This window comes from Delphinus delphis, chromosome 11 (genome assembly GCF_949987515.2).
Source record: "Delphinus delphis chromosome 11, mDelDel1.2, whole genome shotgun sequence".
NCBI lineage: Eukaryota > Metazoa > Chordata > Mammalia > Artiodactyla > Delphinidae > Delphinus > Delphinus delphis.
In genome coordinates, this window is record NC_082693.1 from 85,359,201 (window position 1) to 85,376,799 (window position 17,599).

The following is a 17,599-nucleotide window of genomic DNA, read 5'->3' on the forward strand; positions in this document are numbered from 1 at the left end:
AGAGCATTAGATTTTAGGTTCAGAAAATCTTGAGCTCAAATCCTAGCTCTATGGTTTACTTACTATGTGACCATAGGTAAGTCATTCATCGTCCTCAAGCCTCAATTTCCTCACCTGTAATAAGAGTTAATAGCTATCCACCTCCCTCAGATGATTGTTATAAGGATAAGATGAGAAAACCTACATAAGGGTGGCTCTGACAAAGTGTCTTTACAGACTAATAAACATTCGTCCCTTTTCCTCTTGGAATGACCTACATGGAGACAAACAACATTTGCACTTACTTGAATTTTGTCACACCAGCCAGCAAAATACCTGAATGTTTGCACAGACATTCCAATGTGAGTCTTCAGAGCCAAGGTGTAGACAGCCCCTGAATCGAGGGCTTCAATGGTCGCCAGCTCTTCTTGGTTCTCTTCCAGTAGGTCTGCTAGTCTGTATGCATAAAGAAATTCATTCAACAAATATTGAGTCTCTACTGCATTTAATGCATCATCCTAAGGGCTGAGAACTCAGAGGTGAACACAAATGAACCAGGTCTCTGTCCTCATGGAGAACATGGTCTAGTAGGGAAGACAGACATTCAACAAAAAATTTCATGAATAATTTGTTTTAAGAGTTATAATGAAGAAGCAGAGGGTGTTGGAAGTCTGTATCGTTTGCATCATAGATGTATAAGCAGTAACATAGTGATTGAGTCACAGTAATCCAAGGAGATCAATGACAGAAAACAGTGGGAATGTGGATAGTTCATGAATATACTGGGAGATGTTAGGGGGCAAACCACACTCCTAGAGAACCCAGGAACACTTGAGGATTTCTGGTTGGGACAGAAATATTTCCAACACTAGATGAAAAGGACAAAGACAGAAAAACATGGAATGAATGATAACCACTGCAACAGGTTTCTGTCTGGTGTCTAGTTTCTTTGGGAAGATAAGTACAGGACTGTCTAATGACTATGAAATAGTCCAAGTTCATCTTTTGTGTTCACCTCTTCCATTTGTTTTCCTTCCTTCCTTTAGCGATTCTGAGATGTTCCTTTTGGACCATTCCAAAGTCAGGCTTGAAATCCTCCTCCCTAATGTTTCTTTCAGATCCTGTTCCAAGAAATCTTTGGACAAAGTCAGCTATTTGGCTTTTAGTAAGTAGGAAACTGAATTTATGATCGAATCTGATTACTCTTGGCATACTCAGCTACCGATTTATAATACCCTTTCCAGGCCTTAGTGTTTTTCCTCCTTGCTTCTATTCCCTACACATGAAGTAGACTTAAAATGTCCCTTTGGAAACAGCAGGGTGCTGGATGTTCTCCATGTGCTCTCGTCTCCACCCTGCTCTGTGATCCCTGGAGGATGACCTTTATAGACTACATCACTGGCTCCCGTGCTCTCTCACTGGGCATAGCTAATGAGGGGCCAGTGGGAGGCACCCCCAAGAGACTGGCGAACTGGAGGATAAAATGGTCTGGGATTTGAATCCTCTGGTTGCCTCAGCGATGGGAGGTAGACCAGCAGATGCTGCGTCCCTCTACCCAAACCCGCTCTAGTGTGGTCTTCTCCTACAGCTATAGATCTTACCTGATTCTAGTAACAGCTCCTTCCTCTGTCCCTTCAGGCCTTGGAGTAAGAGCACCTTCCCCCTGTTCTACCCCTGCCTGGGTGCTTCATTATCCTTTGACGGATTCCCTTGACTTTGCTCACATCTTTACAAATACATAGTCCTTTACTAAACTTCTCCTGGTACAGGGACGCTGACTGAAACAAGCAACAGTACAAAAATCAGGAACTCATATATATGGGATTTTATAGGATGCAAGGAACAAAAGACGTGCTATATAACAGGTGCATGCTAGAATGTTTTGAAGAAAATTTTAAAATCTTGGCAATCTAGTCAGTAGCCAAAGGCCACAGGCTGTGTCCTTAAAAATCGTACCTGTACATCAATATTCCTCTTTCTCGTGCATTCATTCTTCCCCATTCACCATTTTCAAAAGCATCTTTGGCTGCTGCCACTGCTTTATCAACATCCACCAAAGAGGCATAGGATACTTTGCATATCGTCTATTTCAAGGTAGGAAAAAATAGGTTCTAGGTTATCTATATATGGAGATATGCAATTATGTTTCTTGGGATTCATTATTATACTATAAAATTCAAAGAATTTTTATGATGGAAAATCAATACTTCCAGTAATACAGTAAAGAAAAAGAAACAATTTTAACATGAAAGTTATGAGCCTAAAATTTAGTACTTCGCATGTCACACTACACTATGAGAAGACACATTTAGGAAACTGTATTTCTTCTCTTGCCTTGGGGAAGCGGAATTTCTCACCACGAGCTTGCAGAGTCTGAGAGTTTTTTTTCACACATATAGCTTTATGTGGAATTGTGCTTCTGATGTGTATAGGTATAGTGATCCATCTAAATTCATCATAAATATTCATTCTTTAAAGGTGGTTACTGTAGTTAACAGCAGCCAGTACCAGAAATGAATAGTTGAAAGAAAGGCATGAGTTACATTTATATTAAGTGCTCAGGGTCAGAGTAATAGAATAAGTAACTTTTTAAGACTGTTTTATAACAGTGTATAGATGAAAAAAATCCATGATCGGTGGTCACTACACACGCTAAGAAATTACTCACAGATCCATCTGTTGGGTTGATGGTGTCATAAGTCTTTCCATCATCGGCATCTGTGAACTGTCCATTTATGAAGCACTGATGTGGCATTTTTACTGTCATTTCATTGACCTCCTTTGAAACCTAAGAGAGAGAATTATATTAATAGATTCAATGGATTTCTGTGCATATGCATTTGATACCAAATAGCAATAAAGAAGCTTATTCACTAATGCAGAGGGAGGCGTTAAGTCAATGGGATTCTAGTGCTGACTGTCCAGAAGAGACAAGCATGTGTAATATTTAGGTCTCATGATGCTTAGATTGGCCATTGAGACAGGAGGTCAGCTTCTGGGATCACCGAAGTACTCTAGGGGGAGCTTTATAAAGATCTGTTTTCTTCCTCATAGAGATGAAATATGACTCAGAAGACCTCAAGATAATGGAAACACCACCATCTAGTGGCAACATCTGTGGAGTGCACCAACTACTGTCATTCGAAGTTTTGAAATTGCCTGTCAATAGGTTTCCTTTTACACTGGTGCCATTTTAAGTTTTCTTTCCAGTGTTCTTCCCCATTTTCACTTTCCCTCTCTTACATATGTGTTGCTTAAATTGTACTCTCTACTATTAGCTGTACTCTCTACTTAAATTGTACTCTCTACTCTCTACAAGTTGCTTAAATTGTACTCTCTACTATTAGATTAGTCCATTAACCTCTATAAATCTCAGTGTTTTCAACAATAAAATGGGGATAATATACCTGCTTCATACAGTTATGAAGAGACATAATTAAAATTATATATGTGAAAGAGCATTATTGGCATAAGATCACACATCAATGAGGCATTAAAAAGGAAATTTAATGATTTCAGAAATTATTTTACATAGAGAAATTGATGATGCCTAGAAAAGAAACAAAAAATAGCAAGAGGGTAGCTTGCTGCTCATCACCAGTAAGTATTAGAGAAATACAAATCAAAACTACAATCAGGTACCACCTCACACGGGTCAGAATGGCCATCATTAAACAGTCTACAAATAACAAATGCTGGAGAGGATGTGGAGAAAAGGGAACCCTCCTCCACTGTTGGTGGGAATGTAAATTGGTGCAGCCACTATGGAAAACGGTATGGAGGTTCCTTAAAAAACTAAAAATAGAGTTGCCATATGATCCAGCAATCCCACTCCTGGGCACATATCCAGACAAAACTCTAAATTTGAGAAGATACACGCACCCCAATGTTCATAGCAGCACTATTTACATAGCCAAGACATGGAAACAACCTAAATGTCCATCAACAGATGAATGGATAAAGAAGATGTGGCATATATATATACATACACATACAAACAATGGAATACTACTCAGCCATAAAAAAGCAATGTGCAATAACTGAAATTTTACAAGTCACTGGAGAGGTTCAACATGGATTCAAGCAGGCAGAAGAAAGAATTAGCAAGCCAGACAATGGGTCAATAGAGATATCCAGTTTGAAAATAGGAAGGAAAAAGAATTTAAAAAATGAATAGAGGGACTTCCCTGGTGGTCCAGTGGGTAAGATGCTGCACTCCCAATGGAGGGGGCCCGGGTTCAATCCCTGGTTGGGGAGCTACATCCCACATGCATGCTGCAACTAAGAGTTCACATGCCACAACTAAGAGTCTGCATGCCACAACTAAAGATCCCACGTGCCGCAACGAAGACCCGGCGCAGCCAAAATAAATTTTATTTTATTTTATTTTATTATTATTTTTTTTGCGGTATGCGGGCCTCTCACTGTTGTAGTCTCTCCCATTGCGGAGCACAGGCTCCGGAGGCGCAGGCTCAGCGGCCATGGCTCACGGGCCTAGCCGCTCCGCAGCACGTGGGATCCTCCCGGACCGGGGCACGAACCCGCGTCCCCTGCATCGGCAGGCGGACTCTCAACCACTGCGCCACCAGGGAAGCCCCAAAATAAATTTTAAAAATAAATAAATAAATATTTAAAAAAAATGAATAGAGCCTTAGAAGCCTGCAGAACACCATCAAATGTACCAACACATGCATAATGAGAGTCCCAGGAATGAGTGGAGAAGGGGAGAGGGGCAGAAAGAATATTTGAAGAAATAATGGCTGAAAATGTCCCAAATTTGATGAAAAACATTACTCTGCATGTCCGAGAAGCTCAATAAACTCCAAGCAGAAAAATCTCAGAGATCCATCTTAAACACATCATATAAAAATGGTCAAGAGCCAAAGACAAAGAGGGAATCTTGAAAGCTGCAAGGGAGGAGCAACTCATCACATAAAAGGGATCCTCAGTAAAATTAACAGATGACTTATCCTCAGAAACCACGGAGGCCAGAAAGCAATAGGATGATATATTCATAGTGCTGAAAGAGACTGTCAACCGAAAATTCCACATACAGCAAAAACACCCTCCAAGAACAAAGGAGAAATTAAGTCATTCCCAAATGAATGAAACTAGCACATTGCTAGCACATGAACATTGCTTGCACACTGCCTTTCAAAAAGTACTAAAAAGTGTCCTTCTGGCAGAAATGGAAGGACACTAGACAGTAATTTAAATCTACATGAAGAAATAAAGAACACTGACAAAGGTAAATATAAGTCAGTATAAATGTATTTTTGTGTTTAAACCCTTTTCTTCTTCTATCTGATTTGAAAGACAATTGCATAAAGCAATAATTATAAAACTATGTTGGTGGGTTTATAATGTATAAAGATGTATTTGTGTGACAGTAATAGCACAAATAAGGGGGCAGGGAGCAGAGCTATACTGTAGCAAATTTTTTCTACACTATTGGTATTGAGTTGGTATTAATCTGAGCTAGAATGTTTTAAGAAAAACGTCTCTTGAAATCCTCAAGGCAACCATTAAGGAAATAAAAATATATAGCAAAAGAGATTAAACTGGCATACTAGACAATATCCATTTAACAAAAAAGAGAGCAGTAAAGGAGTAGAGGAGCAAAAAAGGCATAAAACAAGACATATAGAAGCCCAAGTGGCAAAAGAACAAACAGATTAATTGGACTTAATCAAATTTTAAAACTTTTGTGTGTTAAAGGACACTATCAAAAAAGTGAAAAGAAAACCCACAGAAAGGGACAAAATATTTACAAATAATAAATCTGATTAGGGTCTAGTATCCAAAATATACTAAGGTCTCCTACAACTCAAAAATTAAAAAGACAAATATCCCAGTTAAAAAAGAAGCAAAGGATTTGAGGGAATTCCCTGGTGGTCCAGTGGTTAGGACTGGGTGTCCTCACTTTCAGCGGCCTGGGTTCCATCCCTGGTCAGGGAACTAAGATCTTACAAGCTGCTTGGTGAGGCCAAAAAAACCAAACCAAACCAAAACAAAAGAAACAATGACAAAAAAACCCCCCAAAACAGGTGAAATATTTGAATAGGTATTTCTCCAAAGAAGACATACAAGTGGCCAATAAGCACATGAAAAGATGTTTATCATTAGTCATTAGGGAAATGTAAATCAAAACCAGAACAAGATGTCACTTCACACCTGCTAGAACAGCTGAAAGAGAAAAGACAGACAATAGGATATGTTGGTGAGGACATGAAGAAATTAGAAGCTTCCTACATTGCTACTGGCATTGTAAAATGGTGTAGTCACTTTGGAAAGCAGATGGGCAGTTCCTCAAAAAGTTAAACATAGAGTTACTATATGACTCATCAATTCCACTTCTAGATATTTACCCAAGAGAACTGAGAACATATGTTCACACAAAAACTTATACATGAATTTTCATAACAGCATTAGTTATAATAGCCCCAAAGTAGAAACAGTCCAAATGTACATCAACTGAGGAAAGGATAAACAAAAGGTAGTTTATCCACACAATGGACTATTACTTGGCTAGGAAAAAGGAATGAAGTGATAATCTACTCTACAATATGGATGAACCTTGAACACATTATGCTAAGTGAAAGAAGCCAGCTGCAAAAGGCCACTTATTACCTAATTCCATTTATATGAAATGTCTAGAATAGGCAAATCCATAGAAACAGAAAGTAAATTAGAGAGGAGAGCAGAGAATGACTGCCAAGGGATACAGGGTTTCTTTTTAGGAGGTGATAAAAATGTTCCATAACCAGATAGTGGTCATGGTTGTACAACTCGGTGAAATACTAAAAAACAATGAATTATACATTTTATTTTATTTTATTTTATTTATTTATTTTTTTTGCGGTACGCGGGCCTCTCACTGTTGTGGCCTCTCCCGTTGCGGAGCACAGGCTCTGGATGCTCAGGCTCAGCGGCCATGGCTCACGGGCCCAGCCGCTCCGCGGCACGTGGGATCCTCCCGGACCAGGGCACGAACCCGCGTCCCCTGCATTGGCAGGCGGACACTCAACCACTGTGCCACCAGTGAAGCCCGAATTATACATTTTAAAAGGGTGAAATGTATGGTATCTGAATTATAATCTCAATAAAACTGTCATTTTAAAAAGGTTGTAAATGTAAAAACAAATGGATGAAAGGTACAGCATTCTTTTATAGTACGAAGGTCTTAATGATTTAGGTTTTCAACACCATGGAAAGGCTTACATAATCCACCACTAGCTCCACTTCTTGATCTTCTCCTCTCAGTTTCCTCACGACTTTTTGGATGAAGTCTTCAAACTTGGTGGCCATATAAACATCCTCATTCTGTAACTGAAGTCCTCCACATTTCTGTCTTATCTCTTCAACCAGCCTGAAAGGAAGAACCAGCTCATGTTACTTACATTTTTAGAAGAGTTTAGAGGACCATTGTAAAGCAATTATACCCCAATAAAGATGTTAAAAAAAAAAAAAAGAGTTTAGAGGGACTGTGATTACATTTAACGTGCTTTGAAGTAGGACGTATGTCACATGCCTATTTATATCCCATGAGATCTTCTATGATAATAATCAGAGAAATTGATAAGATTGGGAGAAAAAAAATTTTAAAGCGGTCTTGAAGGACAGTGGCAATTATTAAACTTTTTATTTATGTTTTAAAAATTTTATTTATTTTTGGCTGTATCGCATGGCACGTGGGATCTTAGTTCCCCGACCAGGGATCGAATCTGCAACCCCTGCATTGGAAGTGCGGAGTCTTAACCACTGGACTGCCAGGGAAGTCCCAGCAATTTTTTTTATACATGACTAGAAATACAAGAAATCAAGGCAAAGACATTTTAATTACTTGCGAGCAAGATGATAAAGGGCACATAAAATCAGTTTCTTTCCTTTCAAAATACTCAAGGAATAAGAAATAAGGAAATTTTCTGAACTATGACGATTATAAGAAACCAAAGTCATACCGTAGAATATTTTCTCTAGATCCTGTGAAACAATAAAACAAACATTTGTTTGTATTACATGGCTAAGATAGGTACTAAATAGAACCATCGGGAAGGTTAATATAATTTGTAAAGTCCTTTTCAACCCTTTGATTTTTCACTGTTAATTTTTCAAATCATAGCTCTAATTTGACATTTCTTGAGTCTCACAGGTATACCAGACAGAGGTGTACTAGAAAGCTCACCACAGGGGTTGCTCAGCCATTTATTCCCTAAGAGAGATGAGGTGCCTTGGTAGTGCAAGCTAATAATATCAGATGATTATGGTAAGTCAGACACTCAAACAGGAAATGGGTAACTCCTGCAGCAGTATCTTGTTAGCAAAAAACTAGTGTTAAAAGTACAATGTTGAAATCTTTAGTTGAGCAAATGAGAAGGTTCTGGGAACTCATGAACCATAGCTGAGAAATCTGTAACTTGAGGAACCAAAACTTTTAACTTCTGGTAATGATATTTGCTCTTGAGAGGATTGTTTTTGATGATTGGAATAAAAAAGATCCACGAATGAAGGGACTTTGTCTTGTTCATGACTGTATCCCCAGTGCAAAAAACTGTTCCTGATGTCATAAATGTTCAATAAATTTTGTTAAATACATGAATAAATAAATAAATAGAATGTTCATCAAGAACACTTGCTTTGCCGACATGAAGGATTGTCAAGAGGAGTTTACCTTGTTTATTTAGTAAATGGCCATAGTGTGGCCCTCAAAGAAAAAGCACCTCTGCAAGACTCGCCACTGTTAGGATCCTGGTCTGCTCATCATGCCACAGAGGGTGGCTTTCTAGTCCTCTAGCCCTTTCTACTTGTTTGAAACCTCTGTAGAGAAATTCTGACTGTAGAGTGATTACCCTTACTCTTGCAAGAAGTCTGGCAATCCTCATTCTAGATATATCATACCAGGTAACTTAGGGAGATAGGAGAAAATGATTAGGGGTAAGCATAATCAGTGTAAGGTATCCTTTTAGGTGAGACTATATAGAGAAATCCCTTTTAACATTCTCACTCAGAACTTCCCAATTTTAACTGGAGGAGAATCAACTAAGAAATATGAAGACAGATTTTTAAATGAAACAAATCATTAGAAGGGTTGCTTTCTAGGTGTAGAGTAAATATGAAAATAACTCCTGGTTAGCAATGAAGAGAAGGGAACAAATACATGTATTTGACCATGGAAACAAACAAACCAAAAAAGATGAAGAAAAGAGAAATACAGTAGATGGGTACAATAGAGTGATAACCAGTACAAAGGATTTCGATTTGATTTTCAAAGTCAAAGTCAAAGTCAAAATCCCTGGTGGGGGGGTATGAGTCAGTAAGGTGGTGGTTTTACCTGACAACATCCATTGAGCTTGCTCCAGATTTAAAGAAGTCTGTTGAATCTTCAATAACAGGGACATTGCTTAAAATTCCAGCCCAGATGACCTGCACAAGGGAAACTTTTATGAGGGAGCTGCCATGTAGAACACTGTGGCAGAGACTAGTTAGCTTCTCACCAAACCTACTTCTTTTCCTGGATTGATTACAATTCTCAGCATCTCTTCAAGTTAGAGGCGGCCGTGTGACTGCTTCTAGCTGGTGAATATGAATATAAGTGACCTGTACTCCCAGACTTGTCTCATGAAAAACCTCCTTGACACAGTGCTCTGTGTTCTTGTGCTCTTCTTGGCTGTCTGGGATGGAGATGACCCCCAGCAGGACCTTGAAGATAGCCCAGCCTGGGTTCCTGCTTGACTCCACCCCTAACCTTCATGTTCCAGCTTCACCCCTAACCCCCAGGCCAACCTCGAACTGCCTTGGATTATTTATGTGAGTGACAAATAAATGTGCGTATAAATTTTGGCACTGATTTCCTTTTGCAGCTAATACGAAAAAGAGGAAATAAAAGTTCCATCCCAACTACTTTGAGGATTAATGGTACCAGTGAACAAAAATGGTTTCGTTTTCCAAGATAAGAGTAACATTAAGAAATTCCCGTGTTCACCTTGATGGTCTCCGCCACCTTCACCTCTTCGGCTGTAAGTTCCACCACTGATGTCTCACCCGCTGAAAAGTACTGAGAGGCAGGAATCATTTTTCCATCTTCAAACTGCAGATTTCTCACCATCAGCTATAAAATAACAACAAAACAAGCAGAAGAATTGAGGATTAGGACAATTCAAAAGTGAGACTGGTGGGAGGAGTCTTATATGGGTATAAGAAGCAGCTTATTTGACAAATATAAAAATATGGATTAGGGCTTCCCTGATGGCGCAGTGGTTGAGAGTCCGCCTGCCGATGCAGGGGACGCAGGTTCGTGCCCCAGTCTGGGAAGATCCCACATGCCGCGGAGCGGCTGGGTCCGTGAGCCATGGCTGCTGAGCCTGGGCGTCCAGAGCCTGTGCTCCACAATGGGAGAAGCCACAGCAGTGAGAGGCCCGCGTACCGAAAAAAAAAAAAAAAAAGGATTAAAAGCACTCACCGTCATGTGTAAAAGGACTGAAATGGTATTTCAGCCATGGCAGCAGAAAGGAGGAAGTTACGTCTACGGGTAGGTATATCTCAAAATGGATGATAAGCCCTCGCAAAATTGACATTCGGATATAGGTATTGGGTCTAAAGTCCACTGTAACCACCACTGCTACTAGTACAAGCACTACTGCTGCCATCTTTGGAACACTTACCCTGCAGCATGCACTGTGCTAAGTACGTATATGCTGAAGTATCTTATTCAATCCCATAAATCCTGATGGAGGCAGGTGTCCTTATTATCCCCATTTTACTGATGAGGAAATGGAGGCTCAATGAAATTAAGTACTTTGCCCAGTGCCACACAGCGAGTAACAGAACTGGGGTTACAGTCCAGGACTAGATGGACTCTGCAGCCTACAATCTTAGTAACTGATCTATCCTGTAAGCCATCAGAAAGTGTCTGTGAGCTGCAAATGCCCCCTTGCTTTCTTTACTGGGCAGCTGCCCAAGAGCCCAGAGAGGCCCAGAGTCCACGCTCCCAAGCACAGGCAGAGTGGGTGGGCGCCTGCCTGGTGAGGCAGAGGGGGGAGCCTCTGAAGATGGCCACACCATCTGATCCTCCCAGACTCTGCCAGTGGGAAGGCAGACAGACAAGATCACTCTCTGTTTTACAGATGCGGAAACTGAGCCTCCGAGGGGAGAGGCGTCCTGCCCAAGACCAGTAAGTGGCAGAGCAGGGATTCACGACCTGTTTCCTGAATAAACTCCAAGATCTTTCTACTGTATCACAAACCAGGCTGTGCGGGTCCTCGGGGCCCGTCCTGAGAAGCCTTCTTCTCATCAAGGTACCTAGAGCCAGCTCATCCCCAGAGAGAAATGGAGCACAGACACCTTGAGCTCCCACATCCCACTGCAAAGCCAGACTACCCTGTGAAAGCTAGTCCCTCCATAGCTTGGGTTTATCAAAGGAAACCAAAAAAGTTATTTTAGAGGTAACCATGTTGAACACTCACTGCTTTTCCATCGTTACCAAAAAGAACAAGGCCGCTTTTGGTAACAAGACCGGGCTTCCTGGCACCTTTAATTTCCAGTGGTTCTCCAGGAGGGATGGAGCTATTCAGTAATGATGAGCCGTAGAAAGTGACCACCTAATAAAGAGATCAAACCCAGGTTGTGAAAGGGGGAAGTGGAGGCTGGTTATGAGGGTGGATGCGAGCAGCAGTCCTGGCAAAAAAGCTGAAGTTGCAATTCTCATCTATGACAAAATTTGGGACCCCCCCACCCCCAATGATATCAAGCATCTATGGAAATGACACAAAGCAAGAGACAGTCTGTGAATGTGTGACTGAAGAGTTTTAAAAAATGCCGCACATCCAGGTGACACGAGTATACATTTACCATTTATGCACATTGACACAAAGGTGAATGAGATAAAAGCTCTCACAGACTTTGCAGCCTGAAGGTAGGGTTTGTGGGGGAAGTGGAGGTGTTGGTGGGGTATCAGGGAGGGCAGATGCAGAGTAGTAAACAAACTATTATATTGCAGTGGGATGTACGATGGGAGGTACAGGTGCTTTGTGTGTCGGTTTATGGAAACAGGACTGGATCCAGACTGTAACTAAGAGAACTGGATACTAATTGATTTGTGGTTATAATTATTATTATAATTCTATGGCCATTAGCTATCATTTATTGAGCACTATAATATTTAATAGTTATTGAATACTCATTCTATGCCAGGTACTAAGTACTTCGATGAATTAACGTGTATTAACTCATTTCATCTTCACAACAACCCCAAACCTATAAAGGAGGCACTATTATTAGTCTCATTCTACAATGAAGAAACCAAGGCACCCATTGGTTAAATAACCTGCACCCAATGGTTAAATAACCTGCCAAAGGTTACACGGCAAATAGTTGCAAAGCCAGAATTTTAATGGAAACATTCTGGCTTCAGATCCCACACTTTTTTGTGTGAGTATATCTGCTTTGAAAAACTGGGTATTATCAGTTGTGGTAAAATATGTTCATATGCTATAATGATGTCACTCTAGTCTAAGATATACACCCAGTACTAACCATGTGATCAAGGGTACATGTGCAAGGATGTCCATGGTAGCATTCTTTATTTTTTTATTGAAGTATAGTTGATGTATAATATAAAGTTACAGGTGTACAATATAGTGACTCACAATTTTTAAAGGTTATACTCCATTTATACTTATAAAATATTGGCTATTTTCCCTGCGTTGTACAATATATCCTTGTAGCTTAATTTATAAATAATAGTTTGTACCTCTTAATCCCCTACTCCTATCTTGCCCCCCAGCCCTTTCCCTCTCCCCACTGGTAACCACTAGTTTGTTCTCTGTATCTGTGAGTCTGCTTCTTTTATATTACATTCACTAGTTTGTTGTACTTTTTAGATTCCATATATAAGTGATATCATACAGTATTTGTCTTTCTCTGCCTGACTTATTTCACTTACCATAATGCCCTCCAATCCCACCCTTTAAGCATTGCACTAAACCTCTTCCCTTGGTCCTTCGTTGATCCCACATATTTTTACTGACACCTAATATGCACTAAGAACCCTGTGTAAGTGCTGAGAGTATCAAGACAATAACATGATGCTCTTGCCCCTGAGGGGTTCACAGTCTACGGGGTTAAGAGGGATAGATACATAAAGAGATGCTTATAGTATATAATATGCTGTGTCAGAGCTAGGCAGGGCGTTACGGGAACAGAGAGAAGGGATGCCCAATCCCGCCAGGCTGGGCGTGTGAGGTCAGGAGACTTCCTACAAGAGGTAAAACCTGAGAAGCTGAGTTGAGTGGAGATCCCACAGGGATTAGAAGGCCTTTCCCGCCTCCGCCCCCCGCCCCTGCTGCATCCCTCCCCATGCCTCTTACACCTGATCCTCACACCTGGAGCTACAGCTTCACTGAACTCTACTGTGAGTCCCGGTCCAGGTAATACGCTCTCCTACCTCTGGGTCTTTAGCTCTTTGACTGATTCTCTACCTGTTGACCTCTTCTCGAAGTGCAAGCAAAACAGTCAGCTTTTCTAGAAAGCCTTTCCTAAGACACCTGAGTCTGGGCCTCAGTTACATCATTTGTCTTACTTCATTGTGCGTGTTTATTCACTTCTCTGCCTTCTCCATATAACTGCAGTCTCCCTGAGAGCAGAGGCTGTGCCTAGTGTCTGCTTCACACCAAATGCTCAATACATGGGGAGTAAAGAGGGAGGTGGTCACGTGTACCTAGAGCTCTTTTAGCTGGTCACGTGTACCTAGAACACAGACTCTCCTCACAACCAAAGGAAGAACCAGAGGAATACTAGACTTATGTGTAATACCTCTTACAAAGGTTATATGCAAAAAAAAAAAAAAAGGTTTCTAGAACATACCTGTCCATTTATCTCTGTCCAAGCTCCAGGGACTTTATCATGACCTCGGATCCAGTTATGTAAAGCTTCAGCAGACTGATCCCAAGAGATCTAGAAATGCACAAAGCACAGGTTGAACTTCTAATGCTGCAAGTCTCAAAGGCAATAGAAACATTTCTCTCCATCAGTGGCGGGCATGAGTAGGGATGGGGTAGCAGCCTCCCTTGGAGATCTACCTTTTGGTAGGAAATGGTAAACTGAGAACTGCTTAAAGGTGGACAACAATAAACTCTGAGATGTGTTACTGAGTTGATATAAATACCTCAGCATTTTCCTTTTTCTGGATACCTTCATATGTTGCAGCTTCTTCTGACTGGGGCATACGAGCAGCTTTTCCATCGGCTATGAGCTGGACAGCTTCCACCTAAAGCCAAAAATATTAACTGTGTTAGAGCCCAGTGGTCAACAATGACATGGCCTGTTTAACTGAAGTTTCTGTTGAACAGAATTACTACATATAAATCTGTCCAGAGAGTCAGACTTTGATAAAAATAACTACCATTTCTTTGGATCCATAATTATGCCAGGCAGTGTGGTGGCTACTTTATGTAAAATATCCCTTGCAGCATCATACCAGTCCTACAACATGGGTATTATTAGTCCTGTGTTACAGAGGAGGAAACTGAGGCCTGCAAAAAGCCTCAAGCTACTAGCTCGAGGAAAAGCAACTAGCTCAAGATCACAGAGATAGCTCGTAGGTGGTAGAAGCAGGATCTGCATCCAGGTCTATCTACTGCCAATATCCATCCTGTACTTTTTAAAATGACTCCTTTATTTAAGCAAATTTCAATCTCCCCTTGGTGTTTCAATGGAAATTTCAGGAATATAATTGTAAAATAAGTCATTATGGGTTATTTCTGCTCATCATGATGATTCTAGAAAGTCATATTTAAGGAATTCAACTGGCTTTCTAGCTTAGGACACCTGGAATTAAAAAACAATTAAAACTGTCCATGAGTTTGATTGCCTTTGGGATGTGTCCTACATCCCCTTCCATGCCATATTTATGTTTACCTTGAGTTGAGAGCCTCTCTCCTTCACTGGGAGACCTATGTGAACTCAAGTTCTCAGTTTTCTCTCTAAGTACTCACAGCTGAGTACTCCAACCTCCACAAGAGCACGTGGTGGGAGCCACCTGGGAACAGGGCCAAGTTTACAGCTCATTCATTCCACCTATTTCTGGCTATTATAATATCACCAGGTACAGGATCCAGGCTTGCTCGAATGCTACTGAACACACAAAATACTATTTTGATTATAATGATCATTTTGAGCACCTGTGTGTGCCAGATGCTTTACACAAACGTCATTTAATTTTCACAACAACCCTGTAAGTCAGGCAGTATTATCCACATTTTATAGATGAGGAAACCAAGGCTAAAGAGGCTAAGTGACCTGCCTATTATACAGCAAATAAGTGGTAAAACGAGAACTACTCTCTTAATCGTTAAATGATACAAAGCACTGCTCTCCTCTCTCCTAAATCAATGGCTGCTTCTTTATATCATCTTACTGTCCATCTCTGTGTTGTACTTCTACCATATCAAACTATAGAAGACATTAAATGACATGGAAATTATCTTTCAATGTTTTTACAGGTTAATGTATTTTTTCTTTGTGGTGCACATGTTTTGAGCCTTTAATCCAGAGCATATCTGAAAAAATAAAGCAGTGTTAAATTTCACCCTTTTACATAGACTGATTTTAAATGTTTTTGAAGAAAGCCCAAATTACATATCAAAATTTCTTAAGATTCTGCCGCTTCTTTACAATTAGTCATTATAAACACGGCTGGAGATTCAAATATTTGGTAAAATGAATGAAGGAGTTTGATTACTACTTTATCCACTTGATCACTGTTCTCAGAAGAACAAGTCAGATTCATAGACTAAGAAATTCTAAAGTGCAGATTTCCACCCTCAAAATACCATCCTACTGGCAAATATAAAATCTAATTTTATTTTGGGGCTTTTTATTTTTAGTACAAATTCACAGGAGCAAATTCTCAATAAAAGAAAAACTTTAAAGCGTTACTAAATTCTCCTTGATAGCATAAATATACTGACCATGGCCTTGATTCCTTCAGGAAAAAGAAATCGATTATAAAGTGCATCCACTGTATCATTGGGTTCGACATCACATGACCTCTGGAGGAGGATTGGTCCTGTGTCTAAACCATCATCAGCCCAGAAAACAGAAAACCCAGCTTTCTTATCTCCCATGATTAGAGTCCTGGGAAAAGAAGAGTTTCAACATAAAATGTTGGTTAACTGTATCATAAGGTGATAAATTAGTGACATTAAAGTACAAGGTGTTTACAATGGAAAATAGACAGTGAATGAAACTATTGTGAAAATTACAGCAGAGTTGGGAGATGTAAACACTCAAAAAAAGCAGAACTTAATGGTACTGCTACTTTATACAACCTCATCTCTGTAGTCTTTCTTGTTAACACATACTAATGACTTATAGTCTATTCAAAAAGCCATTAGAGACCATCAGTACTACCCCCCACTGATTCCCAGGTGTCGGCTTTCTACGGCAGCATCGAGTAATTTTGCCCACCCATGTCCAGTTCCTACATCGTACCTGACCCCGTATTAGGCAGAATAAGATAATGGAAGATAAAACAGAAGATCATCAGTGCAATGTGAAAAGGAGAACTGATTATTAATTTAGGTTGTGTAATTCAGGTACAAGCGTCACTTAGAGCTAGAATTAGTTCTAGATTAGCTATAAATTGTAGTAAAAGATGGTTGATTAATTCAACTATTTGTATTTTGTATTCTGTAAGTTTAGCCTAAGAGGAAATGCTGGCCCTACAGACCTTATAATACATACAATAAGCCAGATATATGGAAATACATACATAAGAGAATATCAGAGAGCACGCTAATATCGACAGAGTATGAACTGGTAGGTCAGCCATGCTCTCCATCTAATCATTTTTACCTCTCTGAGCTACTAATCAAGCAAGACCTAAATCAATCAACCAACCAGTCAATCAACCACTCTTTTCAGAAATATTGAGGAATTAATTGGCATTGTGTTATCTAAGAGCCTTGAAAATATTCATGTATTTTGACCCAATGATTCTGCCTGTGCAAGCAATGTGAACTGAGAAAAAAATACATGTTTAAGTACAAAGATATCCACTATAGTACTATTTACAAGAGCAAAAAAGAAATCAATTCATGTAATTGGCCTTAAAATACAATGAAATGCTTTTTTTTACCACATTTAAACTAAGTATAGATTTTCTGCCTATCTGATAACTTGACACTAAGAGACAGCTGGGAGATGTGCAGGTAAAGAAGAAAAGGTAGAGAAGGTGGGAAAGGCCCACCTTGACCCACAGTATAGTACACCTATAGGCCTGGGCACCTACAGTATACCAGGCAGCATTCTTGATACTGGGACATACGACAGTAAAAATGTTAGACCAGAGTCCTATTTCCCCTCAAGAGGCTTAAAGTAGAATGGGGGAAGTCACACCATGAGAAAGATAATTTCAGGTAATTCAATATTTCCTGAAATGTACTTGAGATATTCTATGCAAAAAGATGTTCTACGGCCAAATAAGTGTGGGAGCACTTTATACTCAGATTCCCTCTTGGAGATTATCATGCCCACATTGAAGCACATATTAAAATTTCTGAGTCCTGAGATAAAGAAATCCAGCATAAACCAAACTTGTCTAACCACAGGACCTTTGCCTGCT

At 40.0% G+C, this 17,599-nt stretch overlaps 1 protein-coding gene across 1 annotated transcript in view; it reads right to left on the minus strand.

Moving 5' to 3' along the window:
• ALDH1L2 (aldehyde dehydrogenase 1 family member L2) overlaps window positions 1-17,599 on the minus strand; it is a 54,748-nt gene that overhangs the window by 22,648 nt on the left and 14,501 nt on the right. Inside the window, exons 4-13 of the mRNA XM_060025525.1 lie at window positions 15,945-16,110; window positions 14,141-14,242; window positions 13,840-13,929; window positions 11,442-11,576; window positions 9,962-10,087; window positions 9,311-9,402; window positions 7,201-7,348; window positions 2,648-2,767; window positions 1,936-2,063; window positions 285-435 (exon numbers count right to left, since the gene is read on the minus strand). Of these exons, the coding sequence (XP_059881508.1) occupies window positions 285-435; window positions 1,936-2,063; window positions 2,648-2,767; window positions 7,201-7,348; window positions 9,311-9,402; window positions 9,962-10,087; window positions 11,442-11,576; window positions 13,840-13,929; window positions 14,141-14,242; window positions 15,945-16,110 (1,258 nt within the window). The remainder of the gene's footprint in view (window positions 1-284; window positions 436-1,935; window positions 2,064-2,647; window positions 2,768-7,200; window positions 7,349-9,310; window positions 9,403-9,961; window positions 10,088-11,441; window positions 11,577-13,839; window positions 13,930-14,140; window positions 14,243-15,944; window positions 16,111-17,599) is intronic.